Source organism: Notechis scutatus, chromosome 3 (assembly GCF_049901735.1).
Source record: "Notechis scutatus isolate UNSWTSFEM ecotype Mainland chromosome 3, rNotScu1.2, whole genome shotgun sequence".
NCBI lineage: Eukaryota > Metazoa > Chordata > Lepidosauria > Squamata > Elapidae > Notechis > Notechis scutatus.
Window position 1 is genome coordinate 43,419,803 of NC_142011.1, and position 22,301 is coordinate 43,442,103.

The following is a 22,301-nucleotide window of genomic DNA, read 5'->3' on the forward strand; positions in this document are numbered from 1 at the left end:
TAGATTCAGTTCTGACAGGCAGTGAATGAAACTATTTAACTTCTGTTTCTAGTCTACAGTGATACCAAACTACAGTTCTTTTTCCCTTAAATACAGTAACAATTACTAATCTGTTGTATGTCTGACTTTTTTCCTAGATCCGAGCAGATGGTCCTCCTCATGGTGGCATTCAGTACGAAATGGTGCCCATTTTCAAGGATGGGAGTCATATTCTCCGTGACATGGCTTTTTCCACAGATCATAATTACCTCTATGTCATGTCAGAAAGACAGGTAACTATTACTTTTCCATACCTAAGCGCATGTATGTTAGTTTCACAGCAGTGGTAAAACATTGTGCTTTCTACAGTGTCCTTAGCATTTATGTCAAATGTGGGGATTTATATTTGCTGAAGGCAGGTGTTAATACACCAGGATAGGAGGACCTTTCCTTCTCATTGGCACAAGGGTTGTTTTTAAGAAATCCAAGTTGAACAGAGGCACTAGGAACAAAGTATAATTTGGGCTTCATTTTGCTAGCAAAATCTACCTTGTTGATTGGAAGCCTCATCCATTCATTTCTCGCCATATGCTTGGCAATAGGCTACATTTACACAGAATTATTTGGTGTTGTATTCTGAATTAATGTGAGACAATTGTTATTTTTATTATTATTTTTATTTATTTATTTTGTCAAACAATTATTAGATAACAGGGATAAGTATAAACATGGTGATAAATACATGAAATGGATACGAATAAGAAAAAAAGGAAACAATAGGATAGGGACAGTTTGCATGTTATGGTGCGCTTATGTACACCCCTACAGACCTCTTAGGAAAGGGGTGAGGTCAATAGTAGACAGTCTAATGTTGAAGATTTTGGGGTTTGGGGAAGAAACCTTAGAGTCAGGTAGAGTATTCCAAACATTGACTACTCTGTTGTTGAAGTCGTATTTTCTCCAATCAAGTTTGGTGCGGTTTATCTTTAGTTTGTATCTATTTTGTGCTGTTGTATTGTTTTGGTTGAAGCTGAAATATTCATTGATAGGTAGGACATTGCAATGTATGTTTTTATGTACTATATATAGATCAAACCGAAGGCGGCGTAGTTCTAGGTTGTCTAGGTCTAGAATTTCAAGTCTGGTGGCATAAGGTATTCTGCTATGAGTAGAGGAGTGGAGATTCTTCTCGTAAAATATTTCTGGACTTTCTCAATTGTATTAATATCAGATATGTAATGCGGGTTCCAGACTGATGAGCTCTATTCAACTATTGGTCTAGCAAATGTTTTATATACTCTAGTTAGTAGAGTGATATTACCAGAGAAAAAGCTACACAGGATTAGGTTAACAACTCTTAATGCCTTTTTGGCTATGTAGTTACAGTGGGCCCTAGCATTTGAGATGAGTACTCCAAGGTCCTTGACAAACTTTTTGTCATCAACAAGGTCTTGACTATTCAGCTTGTATTTTATTTTTTGATATTTTTTTTGCCAATATGTAAGGTAGAGCATTTATTTGTTGAGATTTGAAGTTGCCATTTGTTTGACTATTCTGACACATAGTCGAGGTCTTTTTGAAGGGTAGCAGCATTGTCAGTGGTGTTGAATAGCTTTACATCATCAGCAAAAAAAATGCAGTTGCTCTTAATATGATCACAGAGGTCATTAATATAGAGTATGAAGAGAGTTGGTCCTAGAACACTGCCTTGGGGGACACCACTGTTGACAGGTACAGAATTTGATAGGACGCTCCCAATTTGACCATTTGTTGCCTGTTTAACAAGAATGCTTCTATCCAGTTATGCAGGTATCCAGAGATGCCATAAGACCTTAGTTTTAGGAATAGTTTGTTGTGTACCACTGAATCAAAGGCATTACAGAAGTCTATGTAAATTGCGTCAATTGCTTTGCCCTGATCAAGTTGTGTAGTACATATGTTTTTACAGTGCAAGAGTTGCAAGTTACAGGACAGTTTCCTTCTGAAACCAAAGTGTTTATTAGAGAGTAGGTTGTTTGTCTCTAAGTGGAGGATAATGGATTGGTTAATAATTGATTTCATGACTTTACAGGTGACACAGCATAAAGAGATCGGTCTGTAATTTTCAACTAGGCTGGGGTGTCCCTTTTTGAAGATGGGAATGACTGTGGCTAATGACCGTAGATTTGGCAAGGAGCTGGTCCTGAAAGATTTTTCAAAGATTATGCTTAGAGGTTCAGCTATGGTAGTGGATAGCTTTTTTAAGAAGTAGGCACATATTCCGTCCGGTCCAATAGATGAAGATGGTTTTAGATTGCATAGTACTTTTTCAACATTGTCTTCTGTAAAATTGATATGTATTAGATCATTGTAGTTGTCTGTGGTTCGACTAGGAAATATTGGGCATGATCCATTGCTGTTTACAAATACTGAGCCAAAGAATGTGTTAAAGAGGTTAGCTTTAATGGTGTGATCGTTGCAGTCTTTACCATTTGGTTCTTTTAGGGGTGGGATGGACTTTGAGTCTTTTAGTTTGTTGTTTACAAAATTGTAGAAAGCACAGGTGGAATTGGTGCATAGAAGGTTTTCCTCTTGTTTAGTGTGATAATTGGTACATTCAGTCTTTATCTGGTGGCATAAATTTTTGTATCCGCTTTTAAAGTTGACAACGTGACCAGATTTGTTTTTCTGCTAAAGGGATTTCTTTTTGGATTGGAGCTTCCTTATTGTTATGGATAATTTGTTTTTTCTGGTTTTGGGAGTTGTTATTGGTACATATAGTTTGATGACTCTTTTGACTTCAAATAAAAATATGTTGTAGTGGTCTTCAACAGTATTGCATCTAGTGAATAGAATTTGCCAGTCAAGAGATGAGAGATCGTTGTCTATAAGATCATAGTTACCTTTTATGAAGTTATAATTGGGGATCTTGTTGTTATCCTGTCAGTGATTTTTGTGAGGACATATGTTGAAACAAAAGTCAATCATGCTGTGGTCACTGTTGGAAAAGAGTTCATTAATTTGTATTCCATAAATTGAATTCAAATTGTTGCAGAAGATGAGATCGAGGCAGTTGTTAAGTCTAGTGTTGTTGGTTACTATTTGTTCCAGTCCTAGTGTGGTAACGGCATTGTACAGTGTTGTATGAATGGGTTCAGATGTACATTTATTTTGTATCCAATTTATAAGAGATAAGTTGAGGTCACCAAGAAAAATGAGAGGGTGTGGGCAGGAGGCAGCCCATGTCAGTAGTGAAGTTAGCTTGTTTGCATGTATTATATCATAGTCAGGGGCACGATAACAAAGTAAGAAGCGGATTGAGATGTTTAAGGACAGTTCACAGATGATGGTCTCAGGAAGAGCAAGCTCTTGTATAATTTGGATCATTTTTAGATTTAGAGACTTTTTATAGAATATAGCAACTCCACCACCTCTACGGATTTTGCGATCTAACTGAAAAACTTGATATTCTCTTGTTGTGGTAATGGAGTCTGGGAAAGATGCATTTAACCATGTCTCACAGACAAATATAATGTCAAATGTGGTTGAGCTTTGAAGGATGAGGAAATCATGCATTTTATTTGAGAGGTTTCTTGCATTAAGTATTTTGCATTTAAGATATGAAGTAGTGGGTCTGGAGGAAGTAAGGGGCATGCATCCCTAACGTTGGATGTTTGGGTGATGGATATTGCGATGTGGGTTGATGCTCTTGCTTTTGATACAGTCAGCATGGTAATCAGTGTATAGATTTCTATTTCCTAATTCATGTAATCTTTTGAGCTCAGAATTTAGCTCCTGGGATTGTACACGTTTCCGTAAGGTTAGATCAGGGCGAGAATGAAGGTTCTTATGGTTGTTGTTGTTCTTTGTGAGTGAATTTATTGAGAAAATGAATTTTTATTTGCTTGTTTCATTTTTGCAAACAACCCTGCAGAGGTGTGGGATCATCAAGCTGTCTTTGTTTTTAAGCTCAGGACCAACACGGGAAATATCAAGTATTTCTTCAGGGGAGATGGTTGATGCTTGATTTTCTCTGATGATGTTTTGAACATTAGAGATGTCATCATTGTCATTGACCTCTAGACCAAATAAGATGGCATTTGGTCACTTCTGTTCACACTCAACAGCTTCTTTGATGAGGATGGGGATATCAATATTTGTAGGATTTGTTGTTTTTTGTGGATTGGGTTTGGGTTGTGGTTGTTGAGTAGAGATATGGTCTGTAGATGTTTGATGTTCGTTTTTTAGTGCTGTCTCTTTTTTTTCCAAGGTTTGCCAATCTAGTTTGTATAGTGTCCAGGGATGCTACAATCAAGGGATGTTATACGTGTTTCAATGGTATTGACTCTTTCAAACAGAGTAATGTATTTTTTTAGCTTGGGTCTGCTTCGCAGACAGAAATATGGAAAAGCTTTGGCAGATGTTTTTAGGAATAGAGCCATTTGCTTGGGTAATCCTAAGCAATTATGGTGAGCGTAGTTGTTACAAAGAGAACATTTGATGTAATCTTCATTCTCCTTTAAAGATTCCTTACAAATAAGGCAAGAGCAAGAGTCTTTAGTAGGGGGTTCTTTTTTTTTTGAGGTTGAGGTTTGACATTGGATTGTTTTCCTGGCATGGTGGGTTTGTTGAGATGGTTTGTTGTTTAGGTTGTTCAATCAAACAAGGTATTGTGGTAATCAATAAAGTAATATCGTGCCAAACAATCTATTATACTAATCACACTAGTCAATTAATTTAACTAATCAATAATCACCCTAATAATTAATCACACTAATCAATAAGCACACTAGTCAATTAATTGTCCTAATCATTAATTTGCACTAAACATACTAATCATACTAATATTCAAAATAGTTAACCAAACTAATCAATAACCACTAGTTTATGATAATCTATAATAATATATTACTCACTAATGATAAATAATTGTAAAATTAATTATTCATTTAGTAAGATCAGTTAATCAATTAAACAGAGTTATAGTGGGAAAAATTAGGGCAGGAAGAGAATAATGGGAGGAAGAGGAGAAGATTTAGTTTGGATGGTCCTGGGGGGTATAGGAAGAGGGCATATATTAGGTTGGAAGTATAGATGAAAGTCTTTTGGCACTTTATTCTTTACTCGTTTCTTCAGATCTTCAGTTAGTTATTTTTGGGAACCAGATCTGTCTTCACACGGATCTTCTTGTCTTTGGGCATATATTAGGCTAAAGGTAACTATGAAAGACTTTTGAGAGAAGGTTAATCTTCACTCGTTACTTCAGATCATCAGCTAGCAATCGTAGGGTCTGTCTTCTCACAGATCCCCTTATCTTTGGTCAGCGATCTTAGAAATTAGGCTTCTGTGTGAATTAGCAGGGCTGCGCTCTGAGATCAGGACCTCCGATGTGGGATTTGATGATTGCAGATGATCGATGATGTAGGCGCCAGTTTGGGCAGTAGTTTTACTGGAAGGTTAGTGCTCTGGGATCAGTCTCTCAGCCGTTGGAAGTTCGGCAGTTGGAGCTCTGCCAAGGCTCCAACAGGTTTAGGGCTACAATGCTGCTTTAGAAATTACGAGCTTCGGCTCCTCAGGATCTCCAGTGCAGGCGATGATTTTATAGGTTTTTATAGATGGGAAAGACTCCAACGGGCTTGGGGCTACAACGTTTTGAAGGAAACAGTAGCTCCAGTGCTCTGGGATCCCCGGCACAAGTGGTCCTTCAGGGTGGCCACAAGGATGGCAAGCACTCCCAAAACCGTTCCTCAGTCACAGGTTCAGGTGATTTTTGCCGATAACTGATGCAGGTGGTGACCTAACAGAGTTTCTTTTGATCGGAGATGAACAGCAAATCTTTCCACGATCAACTATTTATTTTAATCAGGAAGAGAAACGGTAGGGACCCCTCACGATCAAATGACCATCGGAGCGAGAGCCTCACCTTGCTAGTTATACACCACCATCTTCGAACTTTTTTTAACGGTGATCAAATTTTGCTTTATATGATATACCTGGATATCAAAAATTTCAAAGTAGCTTTTTAAAAATAAAAATTGTTTTAGATATATTGGTTAATTTTATTTACAAGTATAAATAAGGCTCCTGTGATCCCTTTGCTATTGTTTAAGAATCCATCGGACTCAAACTCTTTTTGCATTCAGTTTAACCAAGACTTATTCAAGTTCTTGTCTTTAAGACTGATACATATATGCATGTCAAATGTTTTTAGTCTCCCTAAAGGTGTGAAGGGTCAGAGATAGAGACTTGCTTTGCTATGTCAGCTTTTTGATTCCTTGGTATTTACTATCTGCAGAGCACTTGCTCTAAATGTGTTTATCATCCTGATAAAATGTCCCCCTGAAAAAAGGAACCAGACTGTACCTAGCAATACCAAAATGACTGTAATGGAAATTTATATCCTTTGCAGTCCACTCGTGTCTCTTGCCTGCAGAGCCAATACCTTGTAAATAATCCAGAACACTGAGTCTAACAGATTGACTATATTCAACTCCTGTCGGAAATGAGAAAATGCACAAGGTTCCAGCCATGAAATCGTACTCTTGGGTTCACTGATTCTGTTAAGCATTTAGTGGCTATCATTCATGACTTGATAATATTGAATAATTTCTTTAGCACTGTCTGTAGGGCAAGCAATGAGGGTACCAAAATTGCACTATATATTTCTGTGTTGAATTTAACAGGTTAGGTGTGAATTTTCAAAAGCCAGAAAAAAAGAACCACATTTCCAAAGTTATCACAAAGTGACACAGAGAGAGAATTGAAAATGCCAAACATAAAGGAGGTCATACAATGTCCTCTCTTTACATAAAAAAAAACCCATGAGCAATAAGATTGATAGAGAATAATTGAATGCAATAACAACTGAGTGGGAAACCCATTTTCCCTGTGTTTTCTTAGCTTGTTTGATAAAAAATTTTTATAAGTCTGTTAGGTATTGCTCATTCATGACAGAGTGATTCATTTTTCTAGTGAAAGAATAGAAAGAGAACGCTTCTCTTTGCAGTTATAAAATAGACAAAGATTGTGATGCTTGCAGATGCTTTTCAGAACTAGAGGAGGCCTCTACTTTACTTGTTTTGTTAACCTCCCAGCCTATTTTAATGTTTAGATTGACAGAACCATACTAGGATAATACTTTATTGTCTGAAATCAGTATCTACCTTTATCTCTTGGCTATTATGCTGTTACATAGAACAAGTTTGCTGCTTTAGTATGTTTCTAGCATACATCTATGAAAGTAAGATCATGCAGGCTCATTTTCTTATGACTGATCCACAATTTGACAATTCCATGCCCCAGTCTACTCATATAAAAATAATTCTAAGGATTTTTAGTAATACTCCAAAATGTTTCTCTCTGACATTCCTCTAAGAAATTTGAGTTCAGTAGACATCCTGCCAAGTATGACTAGCTTAAATCAAGCTTGATTAATACCTTTTCTATAACTCTGCAAAGGTAAAGATAAAATTTTACTCAGCTAATGGCAAAAAAACACTCAAAATAAATATTTTGATGGATTTGAATCGTGATAATATATTTTATCTTCAAATCCACAATTGATAGGACTGTTTAGACATGACTTAGCTTATAGTGAGCACAAGGTAAAATTTTCCTTTTTTTAAAAAAATGAAATGATACCTTATACTATATGTGATTCATTCATACAGTGCATGGTACTATATTGTGCATTTTTCTTGAATATGTATGCATATTTTATCCCAAAGAGTCATATAACATTTGGAAGCAACATAAAGTGTGAAATCTTTATTTTCAATCTTTATGTAAACATGAAACTTTATTTGCAAGAAGTTATTGATAAAACTGAAAAACCGCAGCAAAAAGCTGATGTATAATCTTTTTACAGGCCTAAGGTATTAGCTGCCACTATTCTTCTTAGCAGCCAATTACATCAAGCCTTGACATGACATGTGATTTAGAGCAAGTGGTAAAATATCCCATAGCATGGAGACTGCCATCAAGAAGATGGGCTTCTGAACTCCGGTGTTGTAATTTCACTTAGGATGGATTCAAAGAAGCCACAGGACACATTAATTTTGGTCAAGAGAGAAGCTGCACTAAGTGCATGGATGCCAAGCCACACAGACTTCAAATGTTAAAACCAGCTCTTGAATAAGCCTTTCATAAGCAGTGTAGAGACCTCCACTTAAGTGTCATCTCTCTGAACACTTTTTTCCCCAGTCAGCAGTTAAATTGGCATGATTAGAATCAACTGCATTTCCAAGTAAGCCCAATAATAGAAGGAGGTGAAAAAGATAAGTATATTCCAATCTTAAGGGCATTAATTTTAATATTTTGATAGGAATTTGAAATTTCACTAGGACAGGAGCAAAAAAGGGAAATGAAATGCAGTGATGCTGATAAATTGTGGTAAAAATTGTAATTCAAAGCAATCTGATCTAAATAATAAAAAGCTTTGAAATGGCCACATTGACTTACAATGTATATGGACCTCTTTGTATGTGATATATATTTAATAACATTTGGGATATCTAGTGATCACGATGTGTATCCTTCTTTCATCATGGTTAAATAGCTTCGTTTACTGCCAAGAGCAGTGGTTCCCAAAGTGGGCGGTACTGCCCCCTGGTGGGTGGTGGGATGCCTTAGGGGGGTGCTAAGAGGCAAGGGGGCTGGCAGGGGGCACTAAGAGGTGGCAGGGGGCATTCGAGGTGCTGGTTTCACAGGCTCACCCCATTGACTATTGCACCATTCTGGAGCCGGCACCTCGAATGTGGCTTTGCCAACGTGCCACTGCTGCCGCATTTGAGGTGCCAGCCCCGCAGGCTCTCCCCATTGACTGTGCATCAGAGTGGTGCAAAGGGCTCAATGGGGTGAGCCTGCAGAGCCGGCGCTTCAAATGCAGCGGCAGCGGCAGGTTGGGAAAGTTGAGCAAAGCCACTCTGGCTTTGCTCTACTTTCCCAAAGTGCCGCTGCTGTCGCATTCTGTCTGTCTGTCTGTCTGTCTGTCTGTCTGTCTCTCTGTCTCTGTCTGTCTGTCTCTCTGTCTATCCATTCATACATCCATCCAAAAGGTCTGTCTGTCTGTCTATCTGCCTGCCTTCCTGCCTACCTGCCTGCCTGCCTGCCTGTCTTTCTGTCTACCTACCTACCTATCTACCAATCTATTTACCCACCTACCTACCTACCTACCTACCTACCTATCCATACATTCATCCAAAAGGTCTGCCTACCTGCATGCCTGCATGCCTGCCTATCTACCTCCCTCCCTCCCTCCCTCCCTCCCTCTCTCTCTCTCTCTCTATATATATATATCCATCCATCCATCCATCCATGTTCGAGGCACCAGCCCTGCAGGCACATTGGGAAAGTAGAGCAAAGCCAGTCTGGGAGGGAGAGAGAGAGGGGGGGAGGGAGGGAGGAAGGGAGGGAGGGAGAGACCTGATGCATCAGATTGAAATGAGGCCTAGTTTAGACTGAGGTCCTTTTCCACATTGAAACATCTTAGGCTTCTATTAAAGGTTTTGTGGACGAAACATGGTCAAGACTATCAGGAAGCTCTCACATTTTGTTGAGGCTTTAAACAGGATCCATTGGTCCAGACCTCCACCCTAAAAATTACTTTTCCCCAATGTATTACAGTGCCAATTCTGAAGAAGGCAAAACCAAAATGGACTGGTAAATTACAAGGAGAACACACACACATACTCCCTTCTAACCCTGCTGGAGCAGGTGATTGGACTAGAATAGATATCTCATTATCTTTCCCCTCCCTCCCTTCCTCTCTCCTTCTTTATTTCTTTTTCTTTCTGTCCCTTCCTTCCATCCCCCTACCTTTCTTTGCCTGTCCCTTTTTCTTTCTTTCCCTTTTCTCTTTCTTTTCTTCCTTCTCTCTTTCTCTCTCTCCTTCTTTTCTCCCTCTCTCTTTCCCTCTCTCAGGCTCACCCCATTGACTCGGTGCACTGCTCCGCTTGGACTTGCTTGGGCAGGTCCCTCCGGTCCAGCGGGCTCAATGGGGTGGACCTGCAAGGCCAGCACCTAGAATGAGGCAGTGGCAGCATGTTTGAAAAGTAGAGCAAAGCCAGAGGTCAGTAATTTTTGCTGCAAAGAATCATAAAAGTTTCTGGGCTGTGCACAAGAAGGGACACACATGTCAATGCAATTCAGCAACATAAAATAAAGAAATAGAAATAAAACAAATCAACAAGAATCAGCAAAGCATCTCTGATTAGATTCTATTCATGACTAGAATCTAATCAGAGATGCTTTGCCGATTCTAGTCCAATGACCTGCTCCAGCAGGGTTAGAAGGGAGTGTGTGTGTATTTGTGTGCATGGCTGTCAAAACTCCAAAAACAGATCAAGTAGCTCTGGGGAGGCCAGTCATAAATTAGAACACTTGCTAAACAACCAGCCATTAACAACCATCCACTTGTATTTGGTTTGCCAGTCACCTGGCCATGACCACCCAGTCACATGACCACCAAACCACATCTACCTGGTCATGTGACCAACAAGCCACACCCACTCAGTCACATGACTAGCAAGCCATGCTCACCCAGTCACATGATCAGCAATTAGGCCACACCCACAGAAATTTGAATCCCACCCCTGGGTGCGGGGCACCGAGGATGAGTTTGTAGTACCAAGGGGGTGGTGGACTGAAAAAATTTGGGAACCACTGGCCTAGAGTTTAGTTTGTTGATCTGACTTTAAAATAGCCCACTGTTTAGGTTTTGTCTGCCTTGCAATCTGTACATGAACTTGTTTTAATAGGAGAAACAATAGGACAGGGACGGTAGGCACGTTGGTGCGCTTATGCACGCCCCCTGGTTACAGTGTTTGGTGACTGCCATTTTAAGAGTTTGTTTATATTCAGAAAATTCACATGTGATATCCAATAGCAGATTTTGTGGTAGGACAGTTCCACTGAGAAAGAAATTCTTAGGTATGTCTGAGTTAGCATGCCCAGCTTCACTTTGGAAAATAATAAGTATTATTATTAAGTATCCAAGTATACTGGAATCCATTTTGAACCAAACTTTTGTTTTATTCCTCCATGTCTTCCTTTTCATATTGCAAGCCATTTCTTGCAATTACTCTTCTATAGTTAATTCTAATTACCTGATCCAGTGATAACTTCTCAGAATCATGTGAGGAAAGCTTCTCCCTTTCATAAAATTTGGCAGTTTATGTGAAATTGTTCATTTCAATAGTTTTCCCTGAACCATGCACACAATCCATCTTTTTAACTGTAATTTAAAGGGAAAACATCTGCCTATCATCTTTTTTCATTTAAGTAAAGTTCAATAGTCTCTTCCATGCACAGTTTACCTGCCCCCTCCCAGGCCTGGGGATAAGCAGTTCTATCATTTATATAGGCAGAACCCTAACCTTTTCTTTCTTTTGACTGTTTTGCCCTTCTGGGTGTCACGTGACGAGAATCGCTATAGCATGGCATTAATCTTTCATCACCTCCTGCAGAGTGAGGCATGACTGTAGCTCTGCTCATAATATTCTGCATAAAAGTCTTTAAACTACATCAGACCTGAGTAAAAATGTCACATAGCTATGGCTAATAAGTTTCAGGTGCACTATTGTCAATTTTTCTCTTTCTTTTGCAGATTATTTCTATAGAGGAACTCTAGGAAATCACCTAGTATTCTTAAAGGAATCACTAAAAAGAAATTGGGAACAACAAGCTTCCATTTTATGACATAACCTCAATGTGCTACTAGGGAAAGCAAAAACAAGAGTTAATTACGGAACATGAACACATCTTAAATATGCTGATATTAAAGGGTTTTATCTGGAAAGAAAGAAAGCTGTAGATACAAAGCAAAAATATTGTTTTGGTGAGCAGTCAGTGAGCTCTGGTTATGAGTGTATTTGAATTATTTCATGATTTATTTAAGTCACAACTGAGATACAATATAATTTGCACTGACATTTGTTACCTTGAGTCTCTGAAGACTCTCAGAGGTTCTGCCCCACAGATAAATGAATGTGAAGCTTTGTGGCTGGGCTCCAAGGAACAACTAGGGCAGCTGCTGCTGTATTACTGTATTTTCTGTCCAGCAGAATCCCTTCTTAAGCTGCTGGATTTCATTACTGGACTGACAGTGGAACCTCCAAGATATTTGGAGGTTTCAATCAACTATCTGGAGGATGCACTGGAGTTTTTGGCCTCTGTAGCAAACATGAACCTATCCCAAATTATTACTCTTTGATTGCCTTCTAGCTAACTAGTACCACCGTCCCTGAAGAGAAATGAATCTATTTGATTGAGCCTATCTCAAGCAACTGATGGAACCCATGGGATTCCAGACAGAGCTTTGAATTTCTGGTCCAGCTGATGCCTGGAGCACTGCTATAGGAAGATCCTACTAAACAAAAGCCCATATTAGTTATTGCCTCACAGAGATAATGGCCGAAAAACATTGATATTTTTCCACTCTTACTGAGGTTCTGAATGTGATTCAAAGAGCTGACTGTTATCTATAAAGCCCAGTTATTTGAGGGATCACTTATCTGTCACAGTTTCTGATACCATCCCACAGAGGGGTGTACTCTAGGTCCTTTTAATTAAATAGTGTTACCTTTCAGTACACCCAGGAAGCATGCTTTCTTAGTAAGTGTCCCTATCATTAATGCCTGATATCTTCTACAGCTCCCACCCTGATGATATTCTGGAATGTCCTAGAAAACATTCACCCAGGCCTTGGAATAGGGTGGACAGGACTCTCCTGCCCTTAATGTTTTAGATTTTGACATATGGTCTATGTTGCTATCTTGTAATTATTTTGTAATTCATTTTGGTCTAAGTTATTTGATTTCATTTATGCTACTTTTATACGTCATCCAGAGTCAGTTGAGGTTGAAACAGCATCCAAACTCAAATATATAGTACTTTAAATAATAAATAAAAAAGGAAATTTAAACCATCATAGTAAAATAGGAAATTTAAATAAGAAACCACCACAGATTGCTTCTGCCTCTGTTATCAGTCTGGTATCTCTTCAGATTTAGCAAACTGTGTAAAACTTATACAGTACTTGGACTGTATTTCGTAGTCCTTATTACCAGAAGAAATTAGATAAAGGAATATCTATACAGCTACTTAAGCAGTTATATCACACAGATAAAGATTTAAATGTAAGTTTTAAATTTCAAAGACTATTTGCTGAAAGGAGAAGAGAAATCAAGAGAAGACATAAGCCAGATCTTATTGTTCCATCATTTGAGAAGGCCTAGCCCTATCTGTTACAAATTCCCACAGAACATTCAGGAATCTGTCAGGCAAGTTACAGAGCAGGGGTGTCAAACTCGCATCATCACAGCAGTGTCACATGACGTATCGGGACTTTTTTCCCCTTTGCTAAACCGGGAGGGGCGGCGTCAGCACATGACACATCTGGCCCACAGTCCATGAGTTTAACACCCTTGTTATAGAGGGAGGGACTGGTACTCTGCTCATGAAAACACAGTTTTCAAATACCATCTCCAATAAAATAGTCTTCATAAAGTAAAAAGAAAACCCAAATCCAGATTATGATTTTAAACCACTAACCAAGTTTCCTTGACATTGTGGAAGTTAAATCTTCCAAAACTTACATCCAGTTCCAATGTTTCAAGATCACTTCAGGCAGGAAGAACTTGCATGGGATAGATTTCCTGTCCACGTGCAAATGGTTGCATCTTATGGATGATGATAACACAAAATTTCATATGTAGCAATTTACATGTAGCATTAAGAGAAATTGATGGACAAAGAATTTAGAATAGAAAAAAATATAACAATAGAAAGTGAACCAGACATATTCATCCATAGTGAAACAGCTTTACATATGATACTTATTACATACTAAATGACATACATTTAGACTGCCACTGATCCAGATATTTGCTCAGCAGAAGGAAATTTGATTAATTTAACAGAATTTGCTTCAAAAGCTCAGCAGAATGAACCTACTTCTAGTATACAAATGTTAAATTGCTGTTTTCTCTTTAACTCTTCAACTACTATTTAATCACTAGGTTGTACTGCAAGCTCAGATCAAGCTGCAATGTTCTTGACTGTGTCTTCTTGAAACTTATTAATTTCTGTGGAAGAAAAATAATAATAACCACAACATGAGTAGCAGCAAGTGTCCAAAATTTATACTGTATTTGTTTAGACAGTACCAGCAAAAAAACAAATTGTAATTGGATCTGGATGTTGCAAGACAGTTGCTGTTGGGAAGAGAGCTAAAAATAACTCCTCACAATTTCTCCCTTATACATGCCTCCCTGAAATTTTAATTTGGTTGCAATAATCATGTTTACCCTTTTCAAATGAAATCTGCTTAAAGAAATTCAGACAGTCACTGGGAACTTTAAAATTTTGAATCAATAAAATACTGCATATTTTTTTATCTTTATTCTTTGAAAAATCACCAATGTTCTTTTCTCTACTAAAAGTACCTTTAATTGCACACCATCAGACAGAGAACATTAAATAATTCTTGATATAACACAGAGCCCATCAACTCTAAGTCTGTGAAATGACATGAACAGCTTTTAAAGATCAAATTTTACATACTAAGACCAGATTTTTTTTAAAAAAAATAATGTAGTTGTTTTTAGAGTTGGTCTTAGTTTTAGCACCATTTATAATAGATTAATTCTTCCCTCAAAGAGTCTTCTTAATAATGATGACTTGCTCCTTTGATTTGAAGGGGTTTGCTTCAGGTATAACTAAATTTGGCTCCAATATTTTAGAGGATGACATTTTAGTAAATACAAGAAATACGATTTACATTTTACTTACCTGTTGGCCTGTTCCATTCAGTCATATGCTGCCAATCCCAGCAGTTAAATATTTTTCACTGGTAGGGTCCAGAAAGAAAGCCTTTTCTGCAGTTACTGTCACTTTTTGGAACAATCTCTGGACAGAAGTAAGGGTGGCCTCCACGCTTCCCACCTTTTGGTAATCCTTGAAACCCTGGCTCTGCTAACTTGCATGGAGTTCACAGAAAAGCATGCATCCATCGAGCTGGTTAGCACCCTGAAGCCCCAATCCTGCCATTTTAATTCTGTTTATCATTATGTTCATGTATAGTTGCTACATTTTTATCCCTACATTTTTATACATCGACCATAGTTGCTCTATGAGGGAGATGGGTGGTCTTTAAATATGATAAATGAATAAATTAAATTTTAATCATGGCATCTGGTACAAGTCATAATATCATTGCATACATGGTACAAATGGTGTACAATATGTGGTTTGAAATACTTGTGTGAGGGCTTCATGGCAGGTGTAATGAGCTAGCTTCTCCTGTGGATGCCTGTGACTTAACTGATCGTTTGTGTTTTTCCTCTGTCAATAGCACTAAAAGGAAACTCAATTTTCTTTGCTCTTCAGGCAGGCCTTCCAGACAATTGGATTAAGAAAGTAGACAATGATTGTTATTTAAGTACAGCTTATTTTGATACCAAGAGATTTGTGCCATCTCCTTTGAGTGTTAACTGGATTCAGTTGAAGTTTATTTCCAAAGTTTAACATGGTTGTAGAAACCACCTTTCATTTCTTCGTTCTCTGAATTATTTATTTATTGACTGAAAAGAAAGACTAGCCAATATGACAATGTGTGGTCAAAGTTTAGGCTGAAATTAGGAAAAAAAAGTTCAAAAGAGTGATTGTTCATTTTAATTGTCAAAACCACAGTTCCAAAGCTGCATTTTGCCTAAGATATTAAACCAGCACATATTCTGTTAACATAATGTAGCTGTGTTTAGTTGCAAATCAGTTTGGGGAACAAAATACTGCTATGTCCATCTTTTTCTCTCTTTTTATTTTCCCTTTCTTCCCTTTCCTTTGCTGGCTATGAAGCAATTGCCCATCAAATGATTCTGGATCAGAGTTGCAGAGGCGTAAAACTCTTTAGAAATGCCTTAAGATATGTAAATTCCATGAGAATAATCTGATTTTCTGGCTGTTGAATCTGGATAGGGTCAGAGTTTTAGAAGGAGGAAGGAATAAATGTTAGATGCCCAGATGATTTACAAGGAATTAAGTCTGGATTAAGAGTTAAGAAAAGTAAAGAAGTGTAATTAATCTTGGATCAGAAGAGCCATAAATGTTTCTGGTGTCTTGAAAATAAATGAAAGAAATAACCACCCAGAAATACAGGCAGCTGGAAGACTAAGGGATTAGAATGAAAGAAGTGAAAAGGATAGAACCCAAGTCTTTCAAAGTTTGAACTTCATTTGTTTTTCTGTATGACTTTTAGACATGATCTTGAAAAAAAAGTTACACTGAAGCAGTAATACTCGTTTTTGTTAATTTAAGCATGTATATTTATACCCACTATTTATTATGGCTGTATAAATCATTTGAAAGAGGTTTCTTGAAGCACACAGGAGAATGTGCAAAGTACATCATTTGAAGAATTGCAACAATGTTTGCTTTAAAAAAATGAATTGGACCTTGCACAAGGAGCAGCAAAGCACCAGTCTGCTATTATTTTTAAAGCAGCTAATTGTTTAAAGAAATTCACACAAACCTGAAAATTAGATGCTACAGCTTTAACAGTTAATTTCTTAAAGAAATGACATATTCTTTTCAGACTTGAGAAGACAAAAAAAGACAGACTGCTTTAATAAACAGCATAAAATATGTTACTCTCACACTTCTCTGAGATCCAAAGACTTCTCCCAAATCACTTCCAAAATTCACATTCCAAATATTTATATTCTTTCCTTTAAGAGTGCTCATCCAATAATATTTGTGCTGAATAAGGAGGTAATACATAATCCCGGAAATAGATGGCATTTTGAAAGGGTTGTTTTAATTATTTTTTATTTTATTTGGTTTGTCAATTGCTTACAAGATAATAGGTATAAGTAAAAACATAATTATGAATACTTAGATACATATAAGAAAAATAAAAGAAACAATAGGATGGGGACAGTAGGCACATTGGTGCACTTATGCACGCCCCCTACAGACCTCTTAGGAAAGGGGTGAGGTCAATAGTAGAAAGTCTAAGGCTAAAGTTTTGGGGTTTGGGGAAGAAACCAGAGAGTCAGGTAGAGTATTCCAGACATTGAACACTCTGTTGCTGAAATCGTATTTCCTGCAATTAAGTTTGGTGTGATTAACCTTGAGTTTGTATCTATTGTTTGCTCTTGTATTGTTATGGTTGAAGCTGAAGTATTCATTGACAGGTAGGACATTGCAACGTATGATTTTATATACTATACTATGATCGGACTGAAGGCGGCGTAGTTCTAGGTTGTCTAGGTCTAGAATTTCAAGTCTGGTGGCATAAGGTATTCTGCAATGAATAGAGGAGTGGAGAACTCTTGTGAAATATTTCTGGACTTTCTCAATTGTGTTAATATCAGATACATTATGTGGGTTCCAGACTGATGAGCTGTATTCGAGTATTGGTCTGGCAAATGTTTTGTATGCTCTAGTTAGTAGTGTAATATTACCAGAGAAAAAGCTACGTAAGATTAGGTTTACAACTCTTAATGCCTTTTTGCCTATGTAGTTACAGTGGGCTCTAGCAATTAGTTCATTAGAGATGAGTACTCCAAGGTCCTTGACAGATCATCAACAAGGTCTTGATTATTCAGCCTGTATTTTATTTTCTGATTTTTTTTGCCAATATGTAAGACAGAGCATTTGTTTGTTGAGATTTGAAGTTGCCATTTGTTTGACCATTCTGATACATAGTCAAGGTCTTTTTGAAGGGTAGCAGCATTGTCAGTGGTGTTGAATAGCTTTACATCGTCAGAGAAGAGGATGAAATTGCTCTTAATATGATCACAGAGGTCATTTATGTAGAGTATGAAGAGAGTTGGTCCTAGAACACTGCCTTGGGGGACACCACTGTTGACAGGTACAGAATTTGATAGGATGCTCCCAATTTTGACCATTTGTTGTCTGTTTGACAGGAATGCTTCTATCCAGTTATGTAGGTTTCCAGAGATACCATAAGATTTTAGTTTTAGGAGTAGTTTGTCATGTACCACTGAATCAAAGGCTTTACAGGAGTCTATGTAGGTTACGTCTATTGCTTTGCCCTGATCGAGTTGTATAGTCAATTTGTTTTTGCAGTGTAAGAGTTGCAGATTGCAGGATAGTTTTTTTCTGAAACCAAATTGTTTATTAGAGAGTAGGCTGTTTGTCTCTAAGTGGAGGATAATGGATTGGTTAATAATTGATTCCATGACTTTACAGGTGAGGCAGCATAAGGAGATTTGTCTGTAATTTTCAACTAGACTGGGGTCTTCCTTTTTGAAGATGGGGATGGCCGTGGCTTGTGAGCATAGTTTTGGCAAGGAGCTGGTCTTGAAAGATTTTTCAAAGATTATGCTTAGAGGTTCTGCTATGGCAGTGGATAGCTTTTTTAAGAAGTAGGCACATATTCCATCTGGTCCAATAGATAGAGATGGTTTTAGATTGTGTAGTGCTTTTTCAACATTGTCTTCTGTAAAATTGATATCTATTAGATCATTATAGTTGTTTGTGGTTCGACTAGGAAATACTGGGCATGATCCTTTGTTGTTTACAAATACTGAACCAAAGAATGTGTTAAAGAAGTTGGCTTTAATGGTGTCATCATTGCAGTCTTTACCATTAGGTCCTTTCAGGGGTGGGATGGACCTTGAATCTTTTAGTTTGTTGTTTACAAAATTGTAGAAAGTACGGGTGGAATTGTTGCATAGAAGGTTTTCCTTTTATTTAATGTGATAATTAGGTACTGGCTATGTATTTAAGAAGTTAAAGTTAAATGTTTAATGTTTAATGGAGCTGTAAACTTACTTGCCAAGTCATATTAAGCCACTTTTTGATCCCATATAAAGACCTCAAATGTAATTAATGCACATATTTTATTTTATTATTGTTCAGTTGCTAAGTCATGTCTGACTCTTTGCGACCTCATGGACCATAGCATGCTAGGCCCCCTTGTCCTCCACTGTCTCCTAGAATTTGCCCAAATTCATGTTCATTACATGTGTTGATGACATATCTAAGCATCTTATTCTCTACCATCTCCTTCTCCTTTTGCTTTCGATCTTTTCCAACATCAGGTTATTTTCCAACAAGTCCTCTCTTTTTATTTGGTGGCCAGCATGTTTGAGTTTCAGCTTCAGTATCTGCCCTTCCAAAGAACAATCGGGCTTGTTTTCCTGTAGAAACCCATTGTATAGATGTGCAAAAATCATTTAAAATAGGGTGAAAACTTGTCCAGATGTTTAACTGAAATAGTCATTGCTTTCACTGATTAAAATTAGGATTTTAAGCATTTTTTGTTTGAGTAAATTTAGAAAGCTTAAAGTTAGTAGCAAGTTGTTAAAGTGAATTAAGGGTTATAAATCAACCTAGAGCTGAAACCATAATATAAGAAGGAGCAATTAATGGTGACTCAATGGATTAAGGATTGCAAAGGTGATTGCAAAGGAGAAAAGCACTTTCTATCTTGGTAGCTGGAAAGCAGAAAAGGATTGTAACTCTTAATACATTGCCACCTCCCAACACTTTTCCTGACCCACTATGCTTCTGTGAATAAGACGAAAACTTCAAGAAAAATGTGAGAAGTATGCATAAGGAGTTGTATATAAACTGAATTCAGGTACTGAAAACAAAAGTCAGAAAGAACTTCCCAAGGATATCTTAGTCATCAATCCTGTCTTCCTTCCTGAACTCCTATTGTGTACTTGGCTTCATCAAGTGAGATCCCATGAAAACAAAAAGTGATCCTGGGAATCTAATTAACCTGTCCCTGCTCTAAAATGGGCTGCTAATCCAATCTAATTCTATAATACAGGGAATTAGAAGAAACTCAAAATGACTCCCAAGAAAAGCTTATTTATGTAGTATGAAGTACTGATTAGTCTTTTAGATTAGGGAAATTCTGCTTCAAATACACCCTTAGCCATGATCATTCACTGGATAACTTTGGACCACTTTTTTCTCAGCTCAGACTAATTTACAACCTTGTTGCTATGCAGAAAAAAAGAAGCAAAATTGTCGTGCATGTCATCTTCATTTCTCGAGATATAAATCTATCCAAAAACAAATAAGTAGTACCTGAGAGCAATGACCTGATTGCATTTTTCTCAGTTCTGATTAACTGTTGTATGTGATAAGAAAAAAAGATTGGTATTTTATTTATTTTATGATGCTTCCTAAATAGCATAGTGTTTTTTGTAAAAAAAAATTCTGCCTTTCTCCAAACCATTTCCTTTGTTGCCAATTTTGTACTATAGCATCAAGAGAATGAGATGCCCGATTAAGTTCTGACCTATGATGTTGTCTTACTTAACTTTGTAGAGTGGACAAAAGTAAATTTCATAGCATGCTAACACTGAGACTAAATAGTAATTTCATCTTACCTGTCTTTATACATGCATATGATATAATAGAGTCAAAAGAGCCAAGATATAGCACAATCACACCTGTTCTTCAGCAGGGATCCAATTTAAGGAGTTTGACACTTTTCCAAGAAGGATCTTATTCTATTAGAAGGAAAATTACAAAAAGGACATTAATTTTGAAGAAGGGACTGTAGAAAACAGAGAAAGCCTTAACATCTCAAATTCAAATTTAGTACATTAAAGGACATAAAAATAGGCTTAGAAACTCTTTTAGCTTAGTGGTTTACAACACAATAATAACAGACTAAGTTTGCTTATTAAGGCTGTTACTACCCTCTCCCTTTTTACTGTAGTTCTTAACTATATATTATAGTTAAATTTCTTTTTTTCCTAATCATTTACTAATAGTAATATGAACCAATTTACCAAGTAGGATAGTTTAATTACTTATAATTTTTTTAAAGGCTAAGAAGATGGCATAACTGCTTCTTTTTCTCTTTGAATAATAGTGTGTCGTGTTTTGGAATAATAGCTATTAATACACTTGTCCTAATCCAAGTCAGTTTTAGAATATTTATCAATTGTTCCATGGTTTGCAAAAACTTACCTACAGGCATTGTTACCAATTCTAAGAAATAAATTTGTAATGCAAGCTTAGTGTATAGATCTTACAAATGATATACTTTTGTGTAATAATATGTATCTGAAAAAGACATGATTTGCAATGTGCTTTTGGATAGAAAGTTGGAGTTGGTCTTCTCTTTAGAATGGGGAAAAGCAAGCAACATTTTCTTTCCAGAAGAAACACTTATTAATGCCTTCACCTGACCTGGCTTTTCAGATAAGCAATTTTAAACTAGAGTGGTTGACTGTTAGTTTTTTTTCTTTGCTGGTCTGTTATTTAATTTTCCCCTGTAATTTTTTCCTTCACGTCTGTCTCAGCTGCAAAGTTTCCAGCAAGAATTACCTTGATGTTCATTTCCTTTGTCGTTTTCATGATATCCCTATTGTTTTATTTTTGGATCAATGGTCACTGATCTAAAGGATTTCCACCCTTTTCAAAAGAAAAACACAACTCCTATGAAATGTCATTGCAAAAGAAAAGAAAAAATGACAATCACTTTTAGCTACACACAAAATTTAAAATTCACAACAAACTAATTTTGGTGCTACTGTCACCTAGATAAAACTGGAGGTTGACTTGCTTATTGACTCCATTTCTCCAACAAATGAAAATGAGTAATTTTGCCCCATTATCTTACATTCAAGCAAAGGGCTGCTAAATGAACTTTTTAAAATGCCAGGTTGGGTAAATATAACAGCTTCAATATCATGTGTTAGATTCCAAAAGAGGCATAGTCACATGGAGACTAGAAGGGAAATGGTGAGAAAAGAGGAATTTTGGAAAATAAAAGTGGTGGATGAGGTGGATATACATAACCATTAAACAGAAGAAGCAATCATATAAGTTCTGGGTTGGAAGAAAAGTGTTGAGACCATGAGAAATAAAGTTATGGGAAAATTCTATATTATACGTCTGTTATACATCTCTTTTAAATTATGAATTTATGATCTGTTTTTCATTTCATTTTCATTCATCTGTTTTTCATTTCATTCACTGGTGTTTAAACAGGATGTTTGTGTGTATGTATGCCCCAGGAACTTAATTTTACTATGAACAGAAAGTCCCATTATTTCAAATTCATAAATTACACAATTTGCATTATCTCCATGTGTGCATTTATTTATTATCCTTTTTTCTAGTCTGCAAGTACTCAAGACACTAGTACTAATATTTTAACAATAAAAAGCCTGGGAAAAGAAATTCATTTGTACATGTTTTTTAAACTTTGAAAGAGTAGGAAATGCAGCTTCTGAAAAAGTACATTCCTGAGCTAAATGCAACAAAATGTTTTTTTTTTCCCAAGTCAGGAAGACAGTTGTCCTGACAATAGTTGTATCATTTAAAAGTGTCTATCCTGCAGATGT

The 22,301-nt window shown here is 36.9% G+C and overlaps 1 protein-coding gene across 1 annotated transcript in view; it reads left to right on the forward strand.

Annotated features, from left to right (window-relative positions):
* Positions 1-22,301, forward strand: part of PLXNA2 (plexin A2) — a 492,988-nt gene that overhangs the window by 190,329 nt on the left and 280,358 nt on the right. Inside the window, exon 4 of the mRNA XM_026675200.2 lies at positions 138-272. Within this exon, the coding sequence (XP_026530985.1) occupies positions 138-272 (135 nt within the window). The remainder of the gene's footprint in view (positions 1-137; positions 273-22,301) is intronic.